Below are 20,059 nucleotides of genomic sequence, written 5' to 3'. Positions count from 1 at the left end.
TGAGCGGGTACCAGTGTGTCTGCACCGCTGTGCAGGGGCAGAATGGAGCAGAGCTTTCCCCATTCAGCTGTCATCTGGCAGGATGCTGTACAGATGCTCGATGCAGTCAGACATCGGGAGGGATAAAGGTGTGATTGCTGCCTGCATCTTCAGGGCTGAACAGGTCTGCCCTGCGATGGGCCCCTGGACACTGGGGCTCACCCAGTGATCTGTACTTACCCTGCCTACTTTTCTAGTAATGCTGCATACCTCCGTGTAAGGCATATCACATAACCAAAAGCCTTCTAGAAAGGGAATTGCATTTATACAGTGGCCTGTTGTAAGGGAGTGGGATTTAAGGAGAACCTGAAATGAAGCTTCATTCGGGCAGCTCTCCCCAGGACATGTGAACATAAAGCACCTTCACCTCTGAGAATACACTGAATTTCAGGCTGCACCTAAGATGGGCAGCAGAGGAGTGAAGCTCTTAACTACATTCCCAGATTCTGATCTCATTTAAATTCACACAAATCTAGTGTTCAGTAATGAAGTTCCTTCAGATTTAAGGGAAATCAAGATCCAGCCAGTGTGATTAATCTTGTGAATAAAAAGGTTCAGGATTAGGCACTCTCTCTGTGTGACGCTTAGCAATATGCTGTTATAAAAGACACAGCAGGAGTTAGTCTTGAAGTGTCAGAATAGCTTCTTTAGTGACAAAGCATTTATACATGTAAATTTTCAAAGAAAGTTGGCAACCCTTTTGTGGGTTCAATTTGCACCTGTCAGTCACTTGCAGATGCAAATTTGAGTTACTTGCAGCTCTAATTACAGTACTTGATTGTCATCACAAATCAGGTAGTAAGATGTGGAACGACTGAGGTCTGTGCTGTCGTTTGTTGTTAAAACACGAGTGCAAATGTTATCATCAAAAAACAAAGTTGACCAGGGCTTTGCTCTGCTGATAAGTACAAATACTACAAATAAGTACAAATACTACAAATAAGTACAATATGGAAATAAAAGGAATTTAAGGAGGGGAAAATAACAAGGAAAGGATTGAGCATGTGTTGAAAGCATGCTCATGTTGAAAGAGAGTAATAAGCGAAAATACAAAGTAGATTGTTTTGTCTGTTGCAACAAAGTATGATAATCATAAGAGATATTTTTTTCATTTAGGTCTTTCTTAAGACCCAGATGCCATTTGTACCTTCCAAATGCCTTTTCTGTAAGGAATTCTCGTTCTTTTATTTTTGCTGACAGCTTTCTAACGTTCAAATGAAAGAAGATGATTTTACAAAATTATTCATCAGATGACTATTATGCTGTATCTTTCCAATTTGTCATTACATTTATAAGAAAAAATATTATATAGTTATGTTTTAATTTCCACACAGAAGAATTTGATTTTTGAATTTGCTTCACTGAAAATTTTGAGGTTTGAAGATTGTTAATTATAACTCATCATTAATTTATTTAAAATTTAAAATGGGAGATAGGTACAACATGTTATTGTGCCTCAGCTAACGTCTGCTAGACTGTGATAATTAAGCACATATATTGTTTTTGTTGGAGAGTCTGTTGCATAAAAATTATAGTTGAAATAAGAAAGGGTTGGTTATTTTATATTTGGATCTGAGGGTAAGGCCCTAAAAGGTGAGGCCTTCACTTCCCAGATCTTCATTGCTCAATTAAAAAATGAACTAATGCAGAAGAAATAGCAATGGATGGAAGCAGGCACTCAAGTTTAAAGATAAGTATATAATTGTCTTTAACACGTGCTCTACATGTTGCAACCCACTTAGTGAATTTTTCTAATACCTGTATTATTTTAGCAGTTGGCTTAATCTCACCTCTTTCCCTTTTTATTGAGCAGACACCTTAACTCAAAGAATGATTATTACTATGGTGATTTCTAAATTGCTAGATCCATGGAGTCTACTTAACCTAATGTAAAAGGTCCTTTTTTTTCTTTCCCACTTTTCTCATTACTGAAGGAGAACGTTTTGGCTCAAACAATGACTGTGTACATAAGCACAGATTTATTAAGTTTAGCGGATTTGTACTGTTGTTTTAGAAAATGGTGTCAACTTGCAGTATGACTCTTTTATGATGAATAGCTTTCCCAGGCCAAAAAGCTAATGACATCCACAGCTTCCATGCCTCCCACGCACATGCGGTCCAAAAGGCCACAGATAATTTCTGCCGAATCAAGACCATAAAGAGAGAATTTATAATCAGCTTTAATATATTTGGGAGCTAAAGTACCTTAGCCCTTCATCAAAGGGACTGATAAAAACCTGAATTAATATGGCTGGACTTTAATTATTTCTGAGCATATAATTACTCTTTAGCTAACTGGACAGGAGGTATGTTATTTCTCTTATTTTGAGTAAAGGAAAGCCATCTGCAAACATACAGTAGTCAACTATCGAGATTTAAAATGCATCGTGTTACTCTCTTAGCATTGATTGCAATATCAATAGAATAAATGTTTGAATAATGTTTTAAATAATGTAAGAACTATTTTTAAATTAAATGAGTAGAGAGTTTTAGGAGTTCCTCCTGCACGTAGCATTCCTTTAGCTTTTGTAGCAAGACTATTCGTTGCCTTTAGGAGACATAAAATGCAGTAATCGTTTCTTTCCCTTTTTAAACTGACTTAGGGATCTACTTTCCCATTAGCATTAATGAGAGTTATGGGTATGCAGTAACGTGAGACTCAATGAGACTAAACCTTAGAGAACCTCTTGATAAATAAATCATTTTTGCATCAGCATTTTAGAGGCTTTAGTATCCTTCTCCCCTCCGTGCGCACGCCCCCCCCCCCCAATTATTTATGGTACCTGATTACTTTGTTGATATTTAATATTTATTGCATAAACTTTAGCTAAAATTTAGGCCAGTGCAATAAGGCAGCGTGTTTATTTGAAGGCTTATGTCTTAAACATAGTAAAAAGGTCTTTTTGTAATGGATGTCCATTTTTGTAAGTGAAATGCACAAAGAGGATGAACAAGTGAGCCTTCATGAAAGGTGAAGAGAAGCTACAGTGGAACAACAGTGGAAAGTAATCATGGATAAAAGACTTTTGGCGAACATAATTCTTGAAAATGTATACTCTTTTTTGTTGCATTGGTTCCTAGTCCATCATGTCTCAGTATCTGGTATTTTAAAAATTAGTTTGTTACCTGAAAAGAATATTAAAACTAGGGAAGAACCCTAAAGAATCATATATTGAATTAGCAGTCAAGGCTAAAGAAATAAATCTAGTTGAGGGATATATTTATAAAATTATAAACTTTCTGTAGAATATAAATCAACCCTGCAGAAAAAAACTGAAAATTATACACCTACTAAGCAATTTCAGTCCTGATTTATTTTTACTTGAAAAGGCTATTCCTGTTACATTTTGTAGGCTCTTTCCATAGGATTTTATTTTGTTTATCTGATAGTGATTTCAGCATGTTTTCCTGTGTAAGGACTCAAGACATCAGTCTTTATGATCTTACAGACACAGTGATGCTGTTAGTCAATGTAGTCTGTTATCTGGAGAATCAGAAGCAAAAGCCATTTCTTACTGACTTTAGAATGAGAATTACAAGTGGAAGACTAATCCAGAACTTCTCTTAATAGTATTTCTATGATTTAAGAAAACTTCTTCAGCAGCCATACATGAAATAAGCAACACAGAACATAAATGGTCAAGCTCAGAGCTCTGCTTCCTCTTTGAGGACTCAAGGTTGAACCACTGATGTTGCTGTATGCTGTTTCAGACAGCCAAGCGCACAATGGGTCTTGAGCTGATATTCTTTTCAGGGATTGCAGAACAATTTACAAATACAAACTAAGTTTCATAGTATCCATGATGCATAGGTAAAGTACAGGTAATAGGTAAGTAGTTTCATGCCCAGTGCATGAGGACCAAGCTCTGCTTTGGTTTCTAGACCTCAGATAGCGCTGTAACTCCAGGAAGCAGAAAATCTGTCTGAAGCATTTTGCCCTATGTTTCTCTAAGCTAGCTGTGGCTGAGATGTGATGAATGTGGTCCGTTATATTCGCAGACTGGAGCGAACTTGTGGCAGAAATCATGCCTCCTCTTTAACAGAATAGTGTTAGTGGTGCCTGGTGGGTCTGTCACATGTCTCCATCAGGGATGAGTCCTCCTGCTTAGAGGATATGGGAAGCAGACCCTCTCTACTGTGAAATACATACACAGCTAGTAGCTAGATTAGAAAGCATGTTTTATCTGTGACAGTTTAAAAATAGCTTAGCCCGTTTGCAAAAGGCATTGTGTATAATGTGTGTTGCAACATGAGTGTACAAGGAAGATGGTCTGATTTTTTTTCTGGTTTTCAGAGAAACTTACAACTGTATAAATACTAAAATTACCCAGGTTATTCTTAATAACTAGCCTCAATTATACTTTACCACACTGTAAAATCAGAGACAGTATGAGATCAGTTATTGGCATTGAGATGTTTGATGCATTAGGTAACTACTGCTGAGATCGGGAACCGTGATCTGTACAAAATACCTCACAAAGACCAGCTATTAAAAAAATGTAACATTCATTGTCTTGGTTTTATCCAGAAAAGAAATTGCTCCTCTCTCTGCAAGTTATTTGGAGACGTGTGTGTGCTGTTTGCCTTTCCAGCTACTACTTTGTTCCTCTGTGGTGACTTTTAAAAATTTAAAAGATAACAAGAAGGCATTAAAAATGTGTACACATATGTACATATGCCATGGCTGTGACTGGCTCTCCATTATTAAGTGCATAGCTCTGTCAAGTGCATAGTTCTTAGAATTTTAAGTCCATTCTTCCTGTTGACTGTGCCGAAAACCCACCATGAAATTATTGTTATTCTTTGCATACATCTTTTACTTTTCTTGAAGAAAAGTTGCTATGGTATGAGAATGATGGGCAGCAAGACATTTGAATGTGTGTCTTTGGATAGGGTCACATTATCTAGATACCATATATTGCAAAGATTACATTCAGGGCTTGTATTAGGAAAAGCCATTGCATTCAACAAAGCTTTGTACTAAATAGAATCACTGTTGCAGGTGTGACTATAAAAATACTCGTGTTTAATTTATGATGTATAATTCTAGTGTTCTGTATTTAGAATGAGTTTAAAACTCCTGACGCAGTAATTAAGGTATTCAGCTTTGGTTTTCAATAATATGGTCCAGTTTCTACATTCACAGTTAAAATCTCATGGTACTTCATGGGTTGTTTCTTTTTCTCAAATCCATGCACCTGGTAGAAATATTTTACGAGTTTTTTTAAATGCATCACTCAAATACGTGGTATTTTGCCTTTAAACGACAGGTTTAATGCTGAATGACTAATATTCCTGTAAAATAATAGAGCTAAAGAGAGCTTTTTAAATACAAATGTTTTAATACCCATAGTGCTTAGAGTTAATGCATGTCTCTTGCCTACATCTACTGCAAATATCAACACACACTGTTCATCTCTTTTTTTTTGTTGTTGTTGTTTTTGTCTATTGCTATTTTATGCATGAGAAAGTTCTTGTTTTCTACTCTGTGCTTGGCTGGCTTTTTCTTTTTTTGTTACTTAGTCCTGTGTTTGTACTGATTGCTTTTTTGCATGCAAATTACAGAATGTCATGGAAATGAGAGAGCTCTGAGAAAAAAAAGGAAAGATAATGCTGAGTTCCAACTGTCTTTTGTTTGTGCGTAAGTGTGTAAAATATATGATGTGGAAATATTTTCAGAATGGCCTTTGACTTTCCTTCTGGTGTATATTTTTATTACTCAGTAAAGGAGTGGGCATTTTTCCCATTGGAAAATATGATGAATCTATTAATACTTGTTAATAATACAGGTGCTGGGCATGAAAGAATTTTGTCTTGCCATCTATTTATAGAAATAAGGAATTATGATACCGTATGTCTTGCCCAAGCTAAAACTTCAATTCCATATTCAAGCAACTTTTGTGTACTGTGCGTGAAACCCTGGCCCCATTGAAATCAATGGCAAAAATCATTGTCTTCAGTTGGTCTAGGATTTCACTCTTGTTTCTGGTTTACATACAGATTTTCATGTTTCTTTACAAATATCTCAGCAGGTAGTCAAAGGTTTCAAGGGAATTTACAGTTCTATTTAAAAGAGAATGTAATGAGAGTATCAAAAGAAAAAAAAAGGCCAAATCCATGCTTATCTTTGTAAAGCATGAGCTTAAATGCTTGAACTATGAAATGTGAATTAGCATTTCACAGAAAATATTGTTTTAACCAACTGTCAAGATGTTTTATTAGTCACCTTATTGCATCAAATGCAAGAGGTAATCTGGCAGTTCTTGTCTCCGCTATTCCTAATAACAACAAAAAACCTCAATTAAATTAAGTGGATAAATATAGTTTATGGTGGGTATGCTTTTAGTAAACAAGCTTTGATTCTTCATTTAAAACCAATAAAGCACTGGGCATTCTTTTGATTCTTGTGCTAGATGTTTCTAATAGCCATACCCCCTAGGGAATGTTTTGCTGTAATGTTTGAAAAATGTAATGAAAAATTGATTGTTATAAACTAAGATTTCCCTCCCTGCAAATGTTTTTCTTGAAACATCCATGGGAATTTAATATTCACTGTTTTTTTCCTCAGTCTTGTATATTCTTGAATTGTCTTTTTTCCTCCATTTTCTCCGTTCTCAATCCTAGGTCCCCTTACAAAGAAACAGACAGATGATTTAGGTGATAATGACGGTGCTGAAGATGAAGGTATTTTTTTGCCGCCAAACTGATTTGCATGACAAGGATCCCTGAAAATCTTTTTTCTCCCCTCTTTTTTTGACTTCTTGTCTTCTTTTGAAGAGTTTTTTTTTTTAATTCCCATTTTTGATGTGTTTTGTCTTCTTGCTTGTTGTTATACATATATATTTTTAATTTTTTAAAAGAAAGATTGTTGTTAAGTTCTACCTTTTGATACAAAACAGTAACAATATTTAAAGAGAAGGGGTTTTTGTTTTCTTGAAATGGACTTTTGATATGTTGCATCCCACCTTTTGACTGAATTTTGTCCATACTATTTAAACTAACACTCTTTTAAAGTTTCTCTGTACACCTTTTTGCATGTTTTCTAACCCTATGTATTTCACCAAGTACAAAGATGTTTCTTTTTTCACTGACTGATCTCAGTTTGATAAACTTATAAAATATTGTGTTTATAAAAGAAAAAAATACAGAAAATTCTTAGAAAGTGTCTCTTAAGCAACTGAATTTCCCCAGATACAAACCCCTCTGCATTTTACATCACCATGAACAAATACCAGTAAATGCAAGACCACCCCACCTCCCTGTAGAAGAGCGGTACCTCTGGAACAGCAGGCACTATTTGCAGTTGGTGAGGCTCTGTGCAGCACCAGTGAATTCAGCGGAGCTAAATTGATGTCATCTAAAGGAATCTGATCCCTTCTGTTTTCTACAAGCATATAAAGATGATGCCTATCTGCTTGTGCTGACCCTTAGAAAACCCTATTACCAAGTGAAATCGAAAGTTTGAAATGTCAAGCATATTATTCTGTTTATGAATGCAGATTTGATATTTTTTCAGGGCTATGAAAATGGTAACAAGGAGCTCTTTCTCCTGAGCAGTCTCATCCCTTCAAGTTGATGTGCTTCAAAATTCTGAATCTTAAACGCATACTTTGTATATTTTATGGTCAGTAAGTAAAACAAATTACCATATAAGACTGGTAGAGTTGCTACTTGCTTCTCTGTTAATATCTGAGGGGGATTTTTTGCCAGATACTCAGATGAAGCTTAACTTGTCAATTGCAAGGCTCTTAAGAAAATTTTCATCACACAGAATGTTAACTGGTTTACTCAGAAAGGTGCAGTCTTATCACAAAAGATGAAGGAAGGCAAATATGAGCATTTAACTTCTTAACCAATAACTGAACAGAGACTTTACAAATAAATCCACGAATTTATACATGTCTGATTTACGGTCCTCTGCTGAATGTGTATGTTAAGCATACGAATGAAAGTCTACCAGTTGGCCCAAGATTAGAAAGAAGAACCTAATTGAAAAATCTCCTTTGAAAACTCTCCTATTATTCAGAGCTAAGTATGAAAATTCAGAGCCACTTAGCTCTATGAGGCCAAGTCAGTTTTACATTAGTTCATGACAAAATATTGCAAGAGACATTCTTGTGTATTCTCCAAGACCCGTGGTATTGAATTAGCCATTGTAAAAGTTACTCTGTCTTGTTTTAACAATATGTTTTAAGAAACCATTTGAAACCTAGGTTATTCATCGAGTGGACCTTAATGGCTCTCCTAAATTGCTGTATAATTGCCAAGACAGATGCTAATGGCTTAACATTTGTTGAGTCCTTCTCTGCTTAGACACACTTAAAAGAGACTACTCAGTTTGCTAAAATTCAGCAGAGAGTGGTTGCTATCAGAAAGCAGTTTAGTACGTAGAATCTGATGAGAGTAGGGATATGTCTTTGGAGAACAAGTGTCCATGTCAGAGAAAACCCATCTCCCACGTTGACAATTGTGGGAGAGAGAGAAAGGACTGTAAGAACACAGCAGTCAAACTAGGGGGGAAGAAACACATTTACAACATTAATAAATCTCTGTAATTTATAGGACTGGGATTAATTTTCTCTGGCATACAAGTGACAGTTTTGTTCTCCTTTCTGTGCCAATAGAAGAATGCAGGGAGTAATTAGACTTTCACTGCTTCTGAGAGTCATGGAGAGACAGGGCAAATTTAAATTTTTATGATCAGTAGACGCTGAAGACTGCTGGGATGTCTGCTGGGTTTGTAGAAACTCAGTCGTGTGAGGCCCTTCATTTCACTGTCCCTCAGTAGAGGAGTGGTATCGGATGACCTGACCTGTGTTTTGTGAACCTGCTCTTCTGCATTGGAGTTCTAGCACTTGTTGCATGTGCAGAACTGAAGAGTTCACAAACTTCAAGTCATATATTTGGGTATAAGTAACAGGAAAGAGGCAGGCAAAACAAAAAGCCACCTTAGCTGTCCAGATTTCTGCTAACCTGTCCATCAAACCCTTCGCACTATGGTAGCTTTTACTCTATATTAAAATCTGCAAATGAATAACTGGACAAAATAAAACAAATATCAAACTGAATGAATGATGAAGTGGGAATATTAGGGAGACTGGGCTATACACGGTGTAAAACTGTGTCATATAAGCATAGAACCCCTGCAACATAAACACTGTCCAGTGATTTCTAAAATGCTCTGGATGGTCTCTGTATTAAGAAATTCAGAGCTCCCATGTCCATTTCCTGTATTATACCTTTCCTGAAGAAAGATCTTTCACAGCAGCTTCTTGGATCAAATGCCTGGAAAGTATTCTGTATTGTGTCACTCAAACATCAGAGTTTGATTAGAAATTTTCATTTCAAAACAGCGTTCAATAATCCTGCTCCCATCCTGCTGCTACGTGTCGCTACCACAGTATTGCGGTCCAAACCTTGCCAGCACAAGCACTGGAATCAGTAATCAGACTTGGATCTCTGGTATGTGCTGCAACCAGTAGACCAGGCTTAATTAGATCATTTTTCATTTTTGTTTTCGAAAGACCCAAAGGCAGTAGTGCACATTACCAGCTAATGATCTGCAAATTTGCTGTTTAAAAAATGAAGGTGTTTTCAAATTCTGACTGTGAAATGTGTGAAAAGTCAGAAATTATATAAATGTCTCCTTTTCTTTCCCCCAGTCTGGATGCATTCTTGTTTCTGTGTAACCCTTTCATGTCTACACTTGAAATTGCTTAGCTGATTTTTAATAAGTTTTGAACTACCTGAGCAGACACCAAAAACAAGAGTGGGAAAAGCACCTGCAACCGGTGAGCATTGGGGCTTTCCCTTTTTATAGCAGTGGTGGATTTGCCTATTTGCTGACATGCAGGTAAGCAATATCCACTGTAGATGCAAGATTTAAGTTGCTCAGCAGTTGAATAAACTGTACCTTCCTCAGTCTAGAAACAAGGCTTGGTTTAAAAAAAGTAAAATATTTTAATCTTAACATCTTATCTCAGTCTTAATTTTGGTAAGGTAATAATTTTAACTTGATATAATTTGGCTATAGCAAAACCCAGTGATTCCTTGTGCACCCTTAGCTCCTATATGCTAAAATCCTTAGCATGTCTTAAAATATAGCAGCACAAATCATTAATCAGCCTATGTACTCAGAGATCAGAACTGGACTTCTAGGTAGTTAGCGCTGCATGAAATATCCATGAAGGCATTGCTCACAAATGAATTCTTCTCGTCCACCATTCTGTCATACATACCTTACCTAGCACATCAATCTGTCAATCTTAGATCCTTATTTAGTCCCCAATGCTATTTCAGCATCTCTCAGTTTTTAATGTATTCAGTCTCACAGTATCCCTCTGTGATAAAGGAATGCTGCTATTCCATTTTTAGAAATGAGGAATATAGATGCTAGGTTTGAGGAACGCAGATACCATGTCCATAGCAAAACAGGGCACTGAGAGTACGTGCCTCAGGAATGAGGTCTGCACTGTAATTGCTAGATGTTTCAACTCTTCCTGTCTCCATTCCAATCTTTCCTGTGAAAAAGGAGATAGATTAGGAACAGATGTTGCTGTTGGTTCACAGGCTGTGACTGTGATGATTCTGATCATTTAGTCTGATGCTCTGTCTTATATGGGCTATTGGACTTCATTGACTGAAGGAAGTTCTTGGTCCAGAGCATGTTTTAAAACAAAACAAACAAAAATCCACTGAAATTTTAAATTGCTAACGATGCAGAATGCATCTGCAAATCCCTTCTTATGCTTAACAGACTGTAGCGTTATTGGCGCAAAAGAGCACATTTCAGAATTGAGGATCTTCTCCAAAAAACCCTATCGCTCCATTAGCATTAAAATAGACTAGGTTGCTAAGTTTAGCATTTCATCTGCTTTCAACTGTCATGGTAAGAAACAGCGAGAGAAACAATCTTTCCGTCTGGCACTAGTACATTTTCGGACTTCAGAGATCAGTAAACAGCAGAACACATTTGTCTACCTCGCAAAGCAACCACATGCTCCAGCCTTAATTATAGCCTCTAATGACTTCCAGCCAGGCTGGAGTAGCACAGATCTTACCACTTTGGTGAACTTGTTGACTGATACACATAGACATATTCACGACTCCTGTTCATCCTGTCACCCATTCGTGTTAGTTCTGTGATTCCAACTCTTAAGTACAGATTCCAATGTCACTTGCATATTAATTTTTTCCAATTATATTTTCGCTGTACTCTGAGAACTTCAGTTCAGATTATCTTGAATTTTTGTGCTGATGTTGTTAATACCTGAAAATGTGCATCATAAAAATTCTGACAGACCTTTAATTTAAGCACCTCTTTGGGGCTCCCTTATACTTTTAGCACTGCCAAGCATTGCTTGTAGAGTGAAGAGTCTGTCAGCTTTTGCATTTCTAACCATCATCTTTGAATAATTTAAATTTGCTACCTATCTCTACCTACCTGCCTGTTAAGGTCCTGCTCTAATGAGAACCTGCTCCAGATGCACCTGTAAAAGTACAGGCCTTTTTAAATGTTAGAATATACATTCATATAGTCCTCCGTCAGGATCTCGAATCACTTTCAGGTAAAGGTAGTTAAGTATTAGAGCGTGCACAAAATGATCCATTGGTTTGACAGATACAAAAACAGACAAAAAAGGGAGAATTCTGTTTGTCTGAAACTTGATGGGTACAGGCTGTATTTTAAAAAATGAAAAGTGTCTAGAACTATGCTGCTACTCCTAACAGAAGTTCAATAGATACTTTAATAGTCTCAGGACATCTAGTTTTACATCATGTGTTAAAAACATGGCATTAATGGACGTTTACATAGTAGCACTGATAAGTGCACTAGCTTATTAAAATAGCAGTGCATCTATAAGGCACCCAATAGATTTGAACTGAAAGGTCAAATACTTTCAAAAGGCTTTTAAATGATTAAGAGTTGTACTGATTGCTACCATACTCTACTTAAATATTTTAGGACAAAAGCTTATGGAAGAGCTACACATATAGATATATATTATCTGTGAGGAACACATAGATTTTAGAGTAACCTATCTAAAAGTTTTCCGCTGTTCTAGTGCTGTTTCATGTTAAAAAAAAATAAAAAAAAAAAATTACTTACTACTCTACAACAAAATGTCACAATTTTTTATAGCATTTAGAAAAAAACATTGCTTGTGATATCTATGCTAAACTAATTATATTTTTGTGCTAAGTTGTCTCCAGGTAGGCTTTCTTCCTTTCCTGTTTTGGTTGTTCCCTGCAAATTATACTTGTTAAATCATGTGGCCAATTCAAATCAGCTTCAAATGACTGAAGCTATAATTATGTTTTGTTATATATGACAATTGCGGCTGATATTCACAGTCAGACCCGGTTCCCTGTTGTGTGATGTAACAAACATAGAATAAAAGACAGCCCTATTCTTAAATTGCCTGTAATGTAATTAAGACCAGACATAAAAAGCAGATGCAACAAACATTAGAAAGGTAGAGAAAAGAGATGATGGAAATTGTAATAAGAAAGTTCACGTATGTCATATAAATAAGATCATTCTCTGCTATACAGTAAGACCTACTTAGGTGTTTTATGAACCAGCCATTTAAAGCCAAACAAATCACAGTACTTAAAACTTATCTTCTGTGTGAATAAAAACAGAAGAGAGTTGAATTTGAGAAGGATTTTGAACAGCAGTATCCGTGCATGTCTTTGAAAATATTCATGTGTCTGGTTTTTAATTAAAGCAAAACTTAATAAAATGCAACGAAAAGTACAGTACACAAATAAATTAAACCAGTATATAAATTTGCACTTTGCAGAAATGCCCCATTTGCACCCCAATGCTTCAGGTTGAGATTGAGCTATTTCCACAGATAACTATTAATCTGCATCCCTGAATAACTTGTAATCTGTGTGAGACCGCATAACTACAGTGTACTGAGACTATTCCAGCACATGCACACAGAAGGACTGATACCAGCCTGTAGAAAAAAATGACAGATGTATCAAATCATTTATGGTCAAGTTTTGAAAAGTATATGAGTGCCAAAATCTCAGTTATTTTCTTTGAGTTTGACACTTCAATAAGCGCTTTTGAAAAGTGCATCTTTCTGCCACTTTTGTACCAATACAGAATTTCTCCTCACAACTATTATCTTAATACTTCCTCCATTTTAATTTTAAAGGACGATGGTTTTCACAGGAGAACGTTTACTCTTTCAAGTAGGAATCAATTCTTGATTATGGCCTGAGACACACAGAAGCAGCATTTTTCTTTTGTAGAAAGACTGATGACTGCCAAAGCAGCATGAGGAAAATTCATACTGCATGTCATCTGCTCTGACATGGCACATAGGCAGAGCTGAAAGTTAGTCTTTCTTTATCTGTTTGTAATCTTTACCAGAATATTAGTAATAGGAAATAAAAGTATGATATAGACAGACTTTTCTCAGAGAATCACTTCTTTATATGTCATATTTTACTCATACATACGTGCTTCCTTTCTCAGATAAAGGACACCCATTCTTTTCGAAATATTCCAGTATTATTTTCCAGATAAACAGGCCAGTACTACCAACATTTCATTACTGTTCACAGTTGGTGCTCTGTAATTCTATGTAATTTTAATTAAAGAAGAATTCTGAGACAGTCTCCCCCTGTGCTACCACCAAGCATACAATTAACTGTGTACAATTTCTGCTGGGAACAGTCACACAGTGATTTCAGATTAATAATTTATTATTGCTTCCATATTTGTATCAAAAAAAAAAAAAGAAGCATAGACTATGAACAAACCATCTACTGAAAACAGTATATGAATTTGAAAAGACTTTTTCCTTGGTGTAGATTTTAAACCTCAGGAGCTCATAGTTCTATCCTATGGACAATGAAGATAAATAATCTCCTTAGCTTTACACTCTGAAAATTGCATGTTGGAAAGCCCTTGCTATATGCTTGAGTGAGGAAAGCGGTACAAGCAATTTCATGCACAACCTTCATCATCCTTTTGGTCTTGAATAAATGATTGTTCTAGTACTTCCAATATCGAAGATCCGATTTCTGATCTTGACTGTTCTGGCATTTTCTTCCAATTAGAATCAATACCAAAATAATAATAGCGACTGGCTTTCTATAAACAGATGCATCTGTGCTGATTTTTTTCAGCAAATTCAAACAGCAGGGCTTTTAGTGTAACTGCCCTCACCTAGCAGTCTTTACAGTGCTTCAGAAATGATTCAAACAATTCTACAGAGAGCTTACTTGAAAGCTTCTTAACTAAGATTCCTCCAAATCAAAGGAGTAACAATACATCTGAGGTTTCTTCAAACGCTGAAGTGAGTAATCAGGGAAGTCACTTGAATAGTGTTGTAATGACAAAAAATGTCTTCAAATCAGAATTATGCAGTACAGTTCCTCCTCAGGAAGTTTTCATATGCTCTCTTGCTATTGTCTGTTGATTTTTAGGGACTATTCTGGAATTTTATGACTTGGTCAGTGGAAAAGACTCAGGCAACTAGTAAATGAGATCAAAGTGCAATTTATTCCAGGTGTAAAAGTTTAAATTTACACCTTAGCTGATTTCTTTCCTGTCCAACAGAAAAAAAATCTTTTAAAAATATGTTTTCCCACCACTAACTGTTGCTTTGAATTGGTACTTAAGAACAACATTCCTCAGAAGGAGCAGTGGTGGTCAGATATTCAAAATTTTATTCCAAGTAGATGCATCAATTTGCAGATAGGACTATTTGGGGGGGAGGGGAGGGATACCCACATCAATGTCTTTAAAAAGAAACTCAAAACATTATGTCAATATTTAATTTTGTTTGAGAGAATGACTGAGCTTCTGAGATTTCAAATTGTTACCTTGCATTTGGTGTCAATGTCGACAACCTTACAATTTGTTTAAATGTAGGGTGGGGATTTATAAGCATTGTTCCAGGAAGCTATTTTTTCAAATATACAGTCCTTTTCACAATTTAGTAAAATAAGAAGTACCCCTGGACCTTAAACTTCAGGCTACTCAGGTTACACATAGCATCCATTTGAAGTCTAAGTGTTAAACAACAGCTTCTAAGTACTTTTTGAGAACTTAGACTTCAGACCTATCAAAAGACAGCTGTTTATACACCCTTTTTATGAATTATTGATCTTACCATACTGGAAGCAATCAACAATTTATGTACGAGCAGAAATCTTGTTTATCTTAATATGGTGAATTGCCTTTAGCTAAGTGAACAGAAAGATGGACTGAGCTTTCAGAAGTGTTCAGACTTTGCCTAAATGAACTCACACTGATGTTAGTAGACGTTTTACGTCAAATTCAGGAAGAACAGAATCAGACTATTGTCCCATTGCATTTGAGCAAACATGTTACCATTTTTGATTCCTTTCTGCTTTTTTGAGGCCAACAAGTGTTTCAAAAATACGAACTTTAGTTACAAGCAAGCTACAAAGAAATGCTTATACCCACCTGCCCTTTTCCTTATGTAAAAGATGTTGCTTGAGAAACACTTCAAGAAAAATAACCTCACTAAAAAAAAAAATATTAAAATATTGCATGTATCTTTTTTTGGTACTTTCTTGAGATAAAATGTGTCTTAATATTTTTTCCAGACATTCGGGACAGTGGGGGACCTAAGCCTGTGATGGTGTATATTCATGGAGGGTCCTACATGGAAGGCACTGGAAATTTATATGATGGCAGTGTTCTAGCAAGTTATGGGAATGTGATAGTCATCACAGTCAACTATCGCCTTGGGGTACTTGGTAAGAAGCTTTCAGCTTTCCATTAATCCCTGCTGTCTGCAATGCAATTCATGTTATACCTGAGAATGTGGTGGGGTTTTTGTTTGGTTTTGGTTTGGTTTTGGTGGTTGTTTTTTTTTTTTTTTTAAAAAAGAGTAAAAGAACAGCAATTTTTTTTGTTTTCTTTGTCAAATAAAAGGTTTGTATTCTGGGGATGAGATAATACTTGTAATGCCGTACTATCTGGAAGAACTTACTGTTGTATTTTTAGTGGTATGAAACAGGTGTTCCCATTGCTGAGCTGTTCAGACAGAAGAGTTCTTTTATTTTCTGTGAATAACAGTCATGCTTTACTTCATAGACAGGCAAATTGTATTTTTTAAAAAATTGTTAAGCTGTAGACAATCGGGTTTTCTATTGGAAGAAAGAGTCTAAGTTTTGATTACCGTAGCTTTTTCAAAGTACAAAAATATCAAGGAGGTTATGAAAACATTGTTTAATAAGAGCCATACTTTTTACCTATTTGTTTTGTGCTTTATCATGGTTTTTAAGAGTGTTGTGGGTATAATTCAAATACATCCAGTATTTCTTTTCTAGGCTAAATTAGAGAGCGAATAGAGTTATTTTTGGTTGTTTCAAATACAGTGAATAGGATATGCTGATGCTGTTGGTAGACTTGTGCAGTATCCCTCTGGTAGCTTGTATTTCTAAAAGAATATATTTATTTGTTCAGTGTACTTACATTGACGATAGAAGTTCATCAGCTCTTGAGACAATATGATTGTTTTTTTTCTTCTTCTGCATATTCTACTGGAATGTTGCATGCTAAGACTCCTGAAAGCAGGAGTACAATTCTAGGATATTATGGAGGTCAGTACAGCAACTTCAGAATATTTACATAGGTATATGGTGTCCCCTGTAACATCTGAAATGGAGCGATAGGCTAGGTGTCATTCACAGCAGTGAGTCGATTCTGAAGACTGGTCAACTTTATTTTCAATTCGTGGGCAGTAGCAATGTCTGCTACTCTGGTTTTCTTTTGTGCGGTCATTCTATTGCATCATTGCTCTGTTTCTTTGTGTTTTGAATTCAGTTAGCACAATCCCCAAATTCGCTGGTTCTGGTTTCTTCGTCTGGGTAATTTTCTTCCAACGGTTTAATTTTTGTTAAAAATTTGACATCTGAGTACACTTTAAATTTGGGGGGATGGAATGGATTTTGACTTTAGATTTTGAAACTTAGTCTACTACAATTGTGTTTTACAAGGGACTGAATCATTTCTAGAAATACCATAACTATTTTTTTACTGGATTTATCTACTTAGTATCCAGTTGGAGGTTTCATTTGTGATGTACTTCTTTAAGCAAGGAAATTCTGATATTTTCTATGTTTTTCTCCCTCCTCCTGTCCTCCAATTTATATAGTGACTTCAAGTCCTTGGGCACATATCTGTAATCTGTGCCTCTAATCAACATTTTATTTTTACATCAGTGCTTTCATCTTTGACGTTTCAAACAACATTTATCTATATTATATGCCAGTAGGGTATTCTGTCCTGTAATACCGTATCTATTATCTGCAAGCACTGTTTATTTTAGTAAATTACTTAGTTTAATTCCTAAGTCACTTGTAGTTACAGTGTTTGAAAGGGCTAGTTGCTTGAAAGATGAAAATTAATTCACCTTAGTTGATGGTAATGGATTTTCCACTTGTAATTTAACACTGATCCCTGAGGTAACCCACTGCTAACATCTTACTGAGCTTAGGAGGATTTCATTTGTGTTCGTGCTTTTGTGGTTCTTTGGACTTTGTGGTCTTGACACAGCCTCAAGGGGCAGAGAGCTAATTTTCTTTTAAGTGGGACCTATTACAGCAAAACCTCTAAAACTCACAGTAGAATCCAGTGATTGGTATGAATACTTGAAACTACTTTCAAACTAACTAAAATAACCCTGTATCTGGCTTGCAGGGTTTTCTTAGTAAAATAATGCACCTGTTAACTATATGTAGAAGTTGTTCATATATTTTGTATATGGTACAATGCCTGTCACATATTGAATAAATAATGATGACATATCACTAATAGGTAGTGTGAAACACATTAGTAATCAAAAAAGAAAATTTGCACAGTTTTCATTTTTTCTGCCTGCCTTTGTTTCCTGGTCTTAAGATCACCTCAGAGTAGAACTTTTGCATTGTAGATATCAACTTTTACTTTTGCTGTTTTGAAACTCTTGTTCGTCACTGTACAGCAGAACGCTACCCTTTGCAGCCACATTAAATAAGATATGGTTTTTCAAATACATAGCTGACAAATTCTCAGCTTCCCTTATCCAATCATATCCCATAAGGTGAGAGGTTCAGCTTCACTGTCCATTGCCTGTGGGACACTTAGATCTCACTTTGCTGCTGTGTAAAATGCCCGGCTGTACAGGGAGAAATAATATAGGGATTTTTTTTCACATGAGAAGGTGTAGGGACAAAATAAGGTTTATTTTCTCACTTTCATATAGCCTTTATTGCTGTGGGTTTCTTGTATCAGTCTTTGTGGATATATATCTTAATACAGACGATATCTGAGAGTTCTAGGAGTTCTGCTATTGTTTCACCAAGATTTGCACTGTGACATTTCTTAATAAGGAGGCCAGTTAAATAAATGTTTAGAGTTGCAACAGGAACATTTTCTTCCAGACCAATAGTGATGGGAAGGGAGAATATGCCATGATATTAGATTCCTTACAGTACTATTATTAAGTCCACAGTAGACAGCTTTTGGTGCAGTTCAGAATATTCTTCTGTTTATTCTGTGTTGAAATATCCTTTGTCTTATAGACTAATCTGCTCGAGGACCTCATTTTATGGAGAGGTGAGATTTGCTTCTAAATAAAATGTTAGAAATCGCTTAAAAGAGAAAATGCATTTGGTAAAGAGAAAACAATGATAAAAATTAGTGTGGAGCAAATGCATTTAAAAAGGTAACAAAACCCCAGTGAGTTGCCTGGCCCAATTTTGTCTTTGAAACAAGTCTGAGAATGAAAGACTGTTACAATCTTTCCTTAGATAAAGATAAGGTGGAAAAGACAACTATTTGCCCTGGAAAATTGGGGACTACTGAATAAGAAGCCATTGGAAACAGACTATTTATATCTTCTGTAAATTCTCTTTAAATGCAAGTCTTGTGCAAGCAATCTCATCTAGTGAGGAATACTGTACAACTAGTCAAATACCCTTGAAGGACGGCACAGGTGTAAGTGCAGATATATTTTTATGGCTTGTTTTTAGCAAAGGGCAGATATGAAGACAAGTTTGGGTTCTGAACTCAACTAATTTGAGACTTCAAATGTTTATTTAACATATATCCATCTGGTAAAAAGCAGGAGCTTTTTATATAAATTTCATAAAAGAAACATAAATGGATTATAAAAGGAGTCTATTTAGCATCCAGAAAAGATCATGATAGATAGATTTAATACTGTTAGTGCTGTTTTCTGTGTTCTTTCTTATAAAAGGTTTATTTAGAAAAGGAGGAGAATGCTTTGGGTCAGCATTGGCTGCTAGTCCTTTTGCTCTCAAGAGGGGAGAGAAAGGAGAGAGCTCGTTTATGCTAACTGCGTACTAGTTTCTTCATTTTATTAATTTATACTTCTTACTCTTGATTGTCTTTGAACCACAGGACTTTAATAGAACTGAAAGAAACATTTTTAATGCAGCTTACAAACTGAACTGGGGGATGGAAGAATGATTCACAGGAATCTCTAGGTTAAGCACTGCTTTAAATTTCTCATTTTTTTCTCTTTAACAGGCAGTGGTTTTCCCTATATACAAACAGTATATTGTCATTCCAAGGGTCTGGGTTAAAAGGTGGTAATAAAGAAAAAGGAAAAATTATATGTATTTTGTATTTTCCATTTGGCATTCTGAATAACGTCTGCATTGGGAAGGGCAAGGTTTCTATAACTGTAAGACCATAATTTATGCCAAAATGGAAGCACGGACGTAAGTGAGATTGTCTTGGTTATGCTTTCTTTAATTATAAGTGATTTTCCCTTTTGAGGAGGGTATAAGAAGCACTGCTGTCATTTAGTCTTGTATTTACATTGTCACTCTTTAGTTGAAGGACGTTGACTGGGATTACTGAGTAGAAAATACCTATCCAGGCATTCCACAACTTGAATTTTTTTGCCGGTTTGTACTTTTAATGCTGAAAGTAAAGTCACTGCAGCACACTGTTTGAAAGGCCTGATATCCTTATTCTTACCAGTACATTATTTCCCAAATAACTGCACTG

At 35.8% G+C, this 20,059-nt stretch overlaps 1 protein-coding gene across 5 annotated transcripts in view; it reads left to right on the top strand.

Moving 5' to 3' along the window:
* NLGN1 (neuroligin 1) overlaps positions 1 to 20,059 on the top strand; it is a 398,934-nt gene that overhangs the window by 179,255 nt on the left and 199,620 nt on the right. For 4 of the 5 annotated variants that reach the window (XM_075761538.1, XM_075761539.1, XM_075761537.1 and 1 more), the window contains 2 exons: positions 6,664 to 6,723; positions 15,640 to 15,792. In XM_075761538.1, coding sequence (XP_075617653.1) covers positions 6,664 to 6,723; positions 15,640 to 15,792 — 213 coding nt within the window. The remainder of the gene's footprint in view (positions 1 to 6,663; positions 6,724 to 15,639; positions 15,793 to 20,059) is intronic. The other variant, XM_075761540.1, reaches the window with a different exon arrangement.

Source organism: Balearica regulorum, chromosome 9 (assembly GCF_011004875.1).
Source record: "Balearica regulorum gibbericeps isolate bBalReg1 chromosome 9, bBalReg1.pri, whole genome shotgun sequence".
NCBI classification, from domain to species: Eukaryota; Metazoa; Chordata; class Aves; order Gruiformes; family Gruidae; genus Balearica; species Balearica regulorum.
Note: the sequence above shows the minus strand (reverse complement) of the source record. Positions and strands in the feature narration are given on the sequence as shown.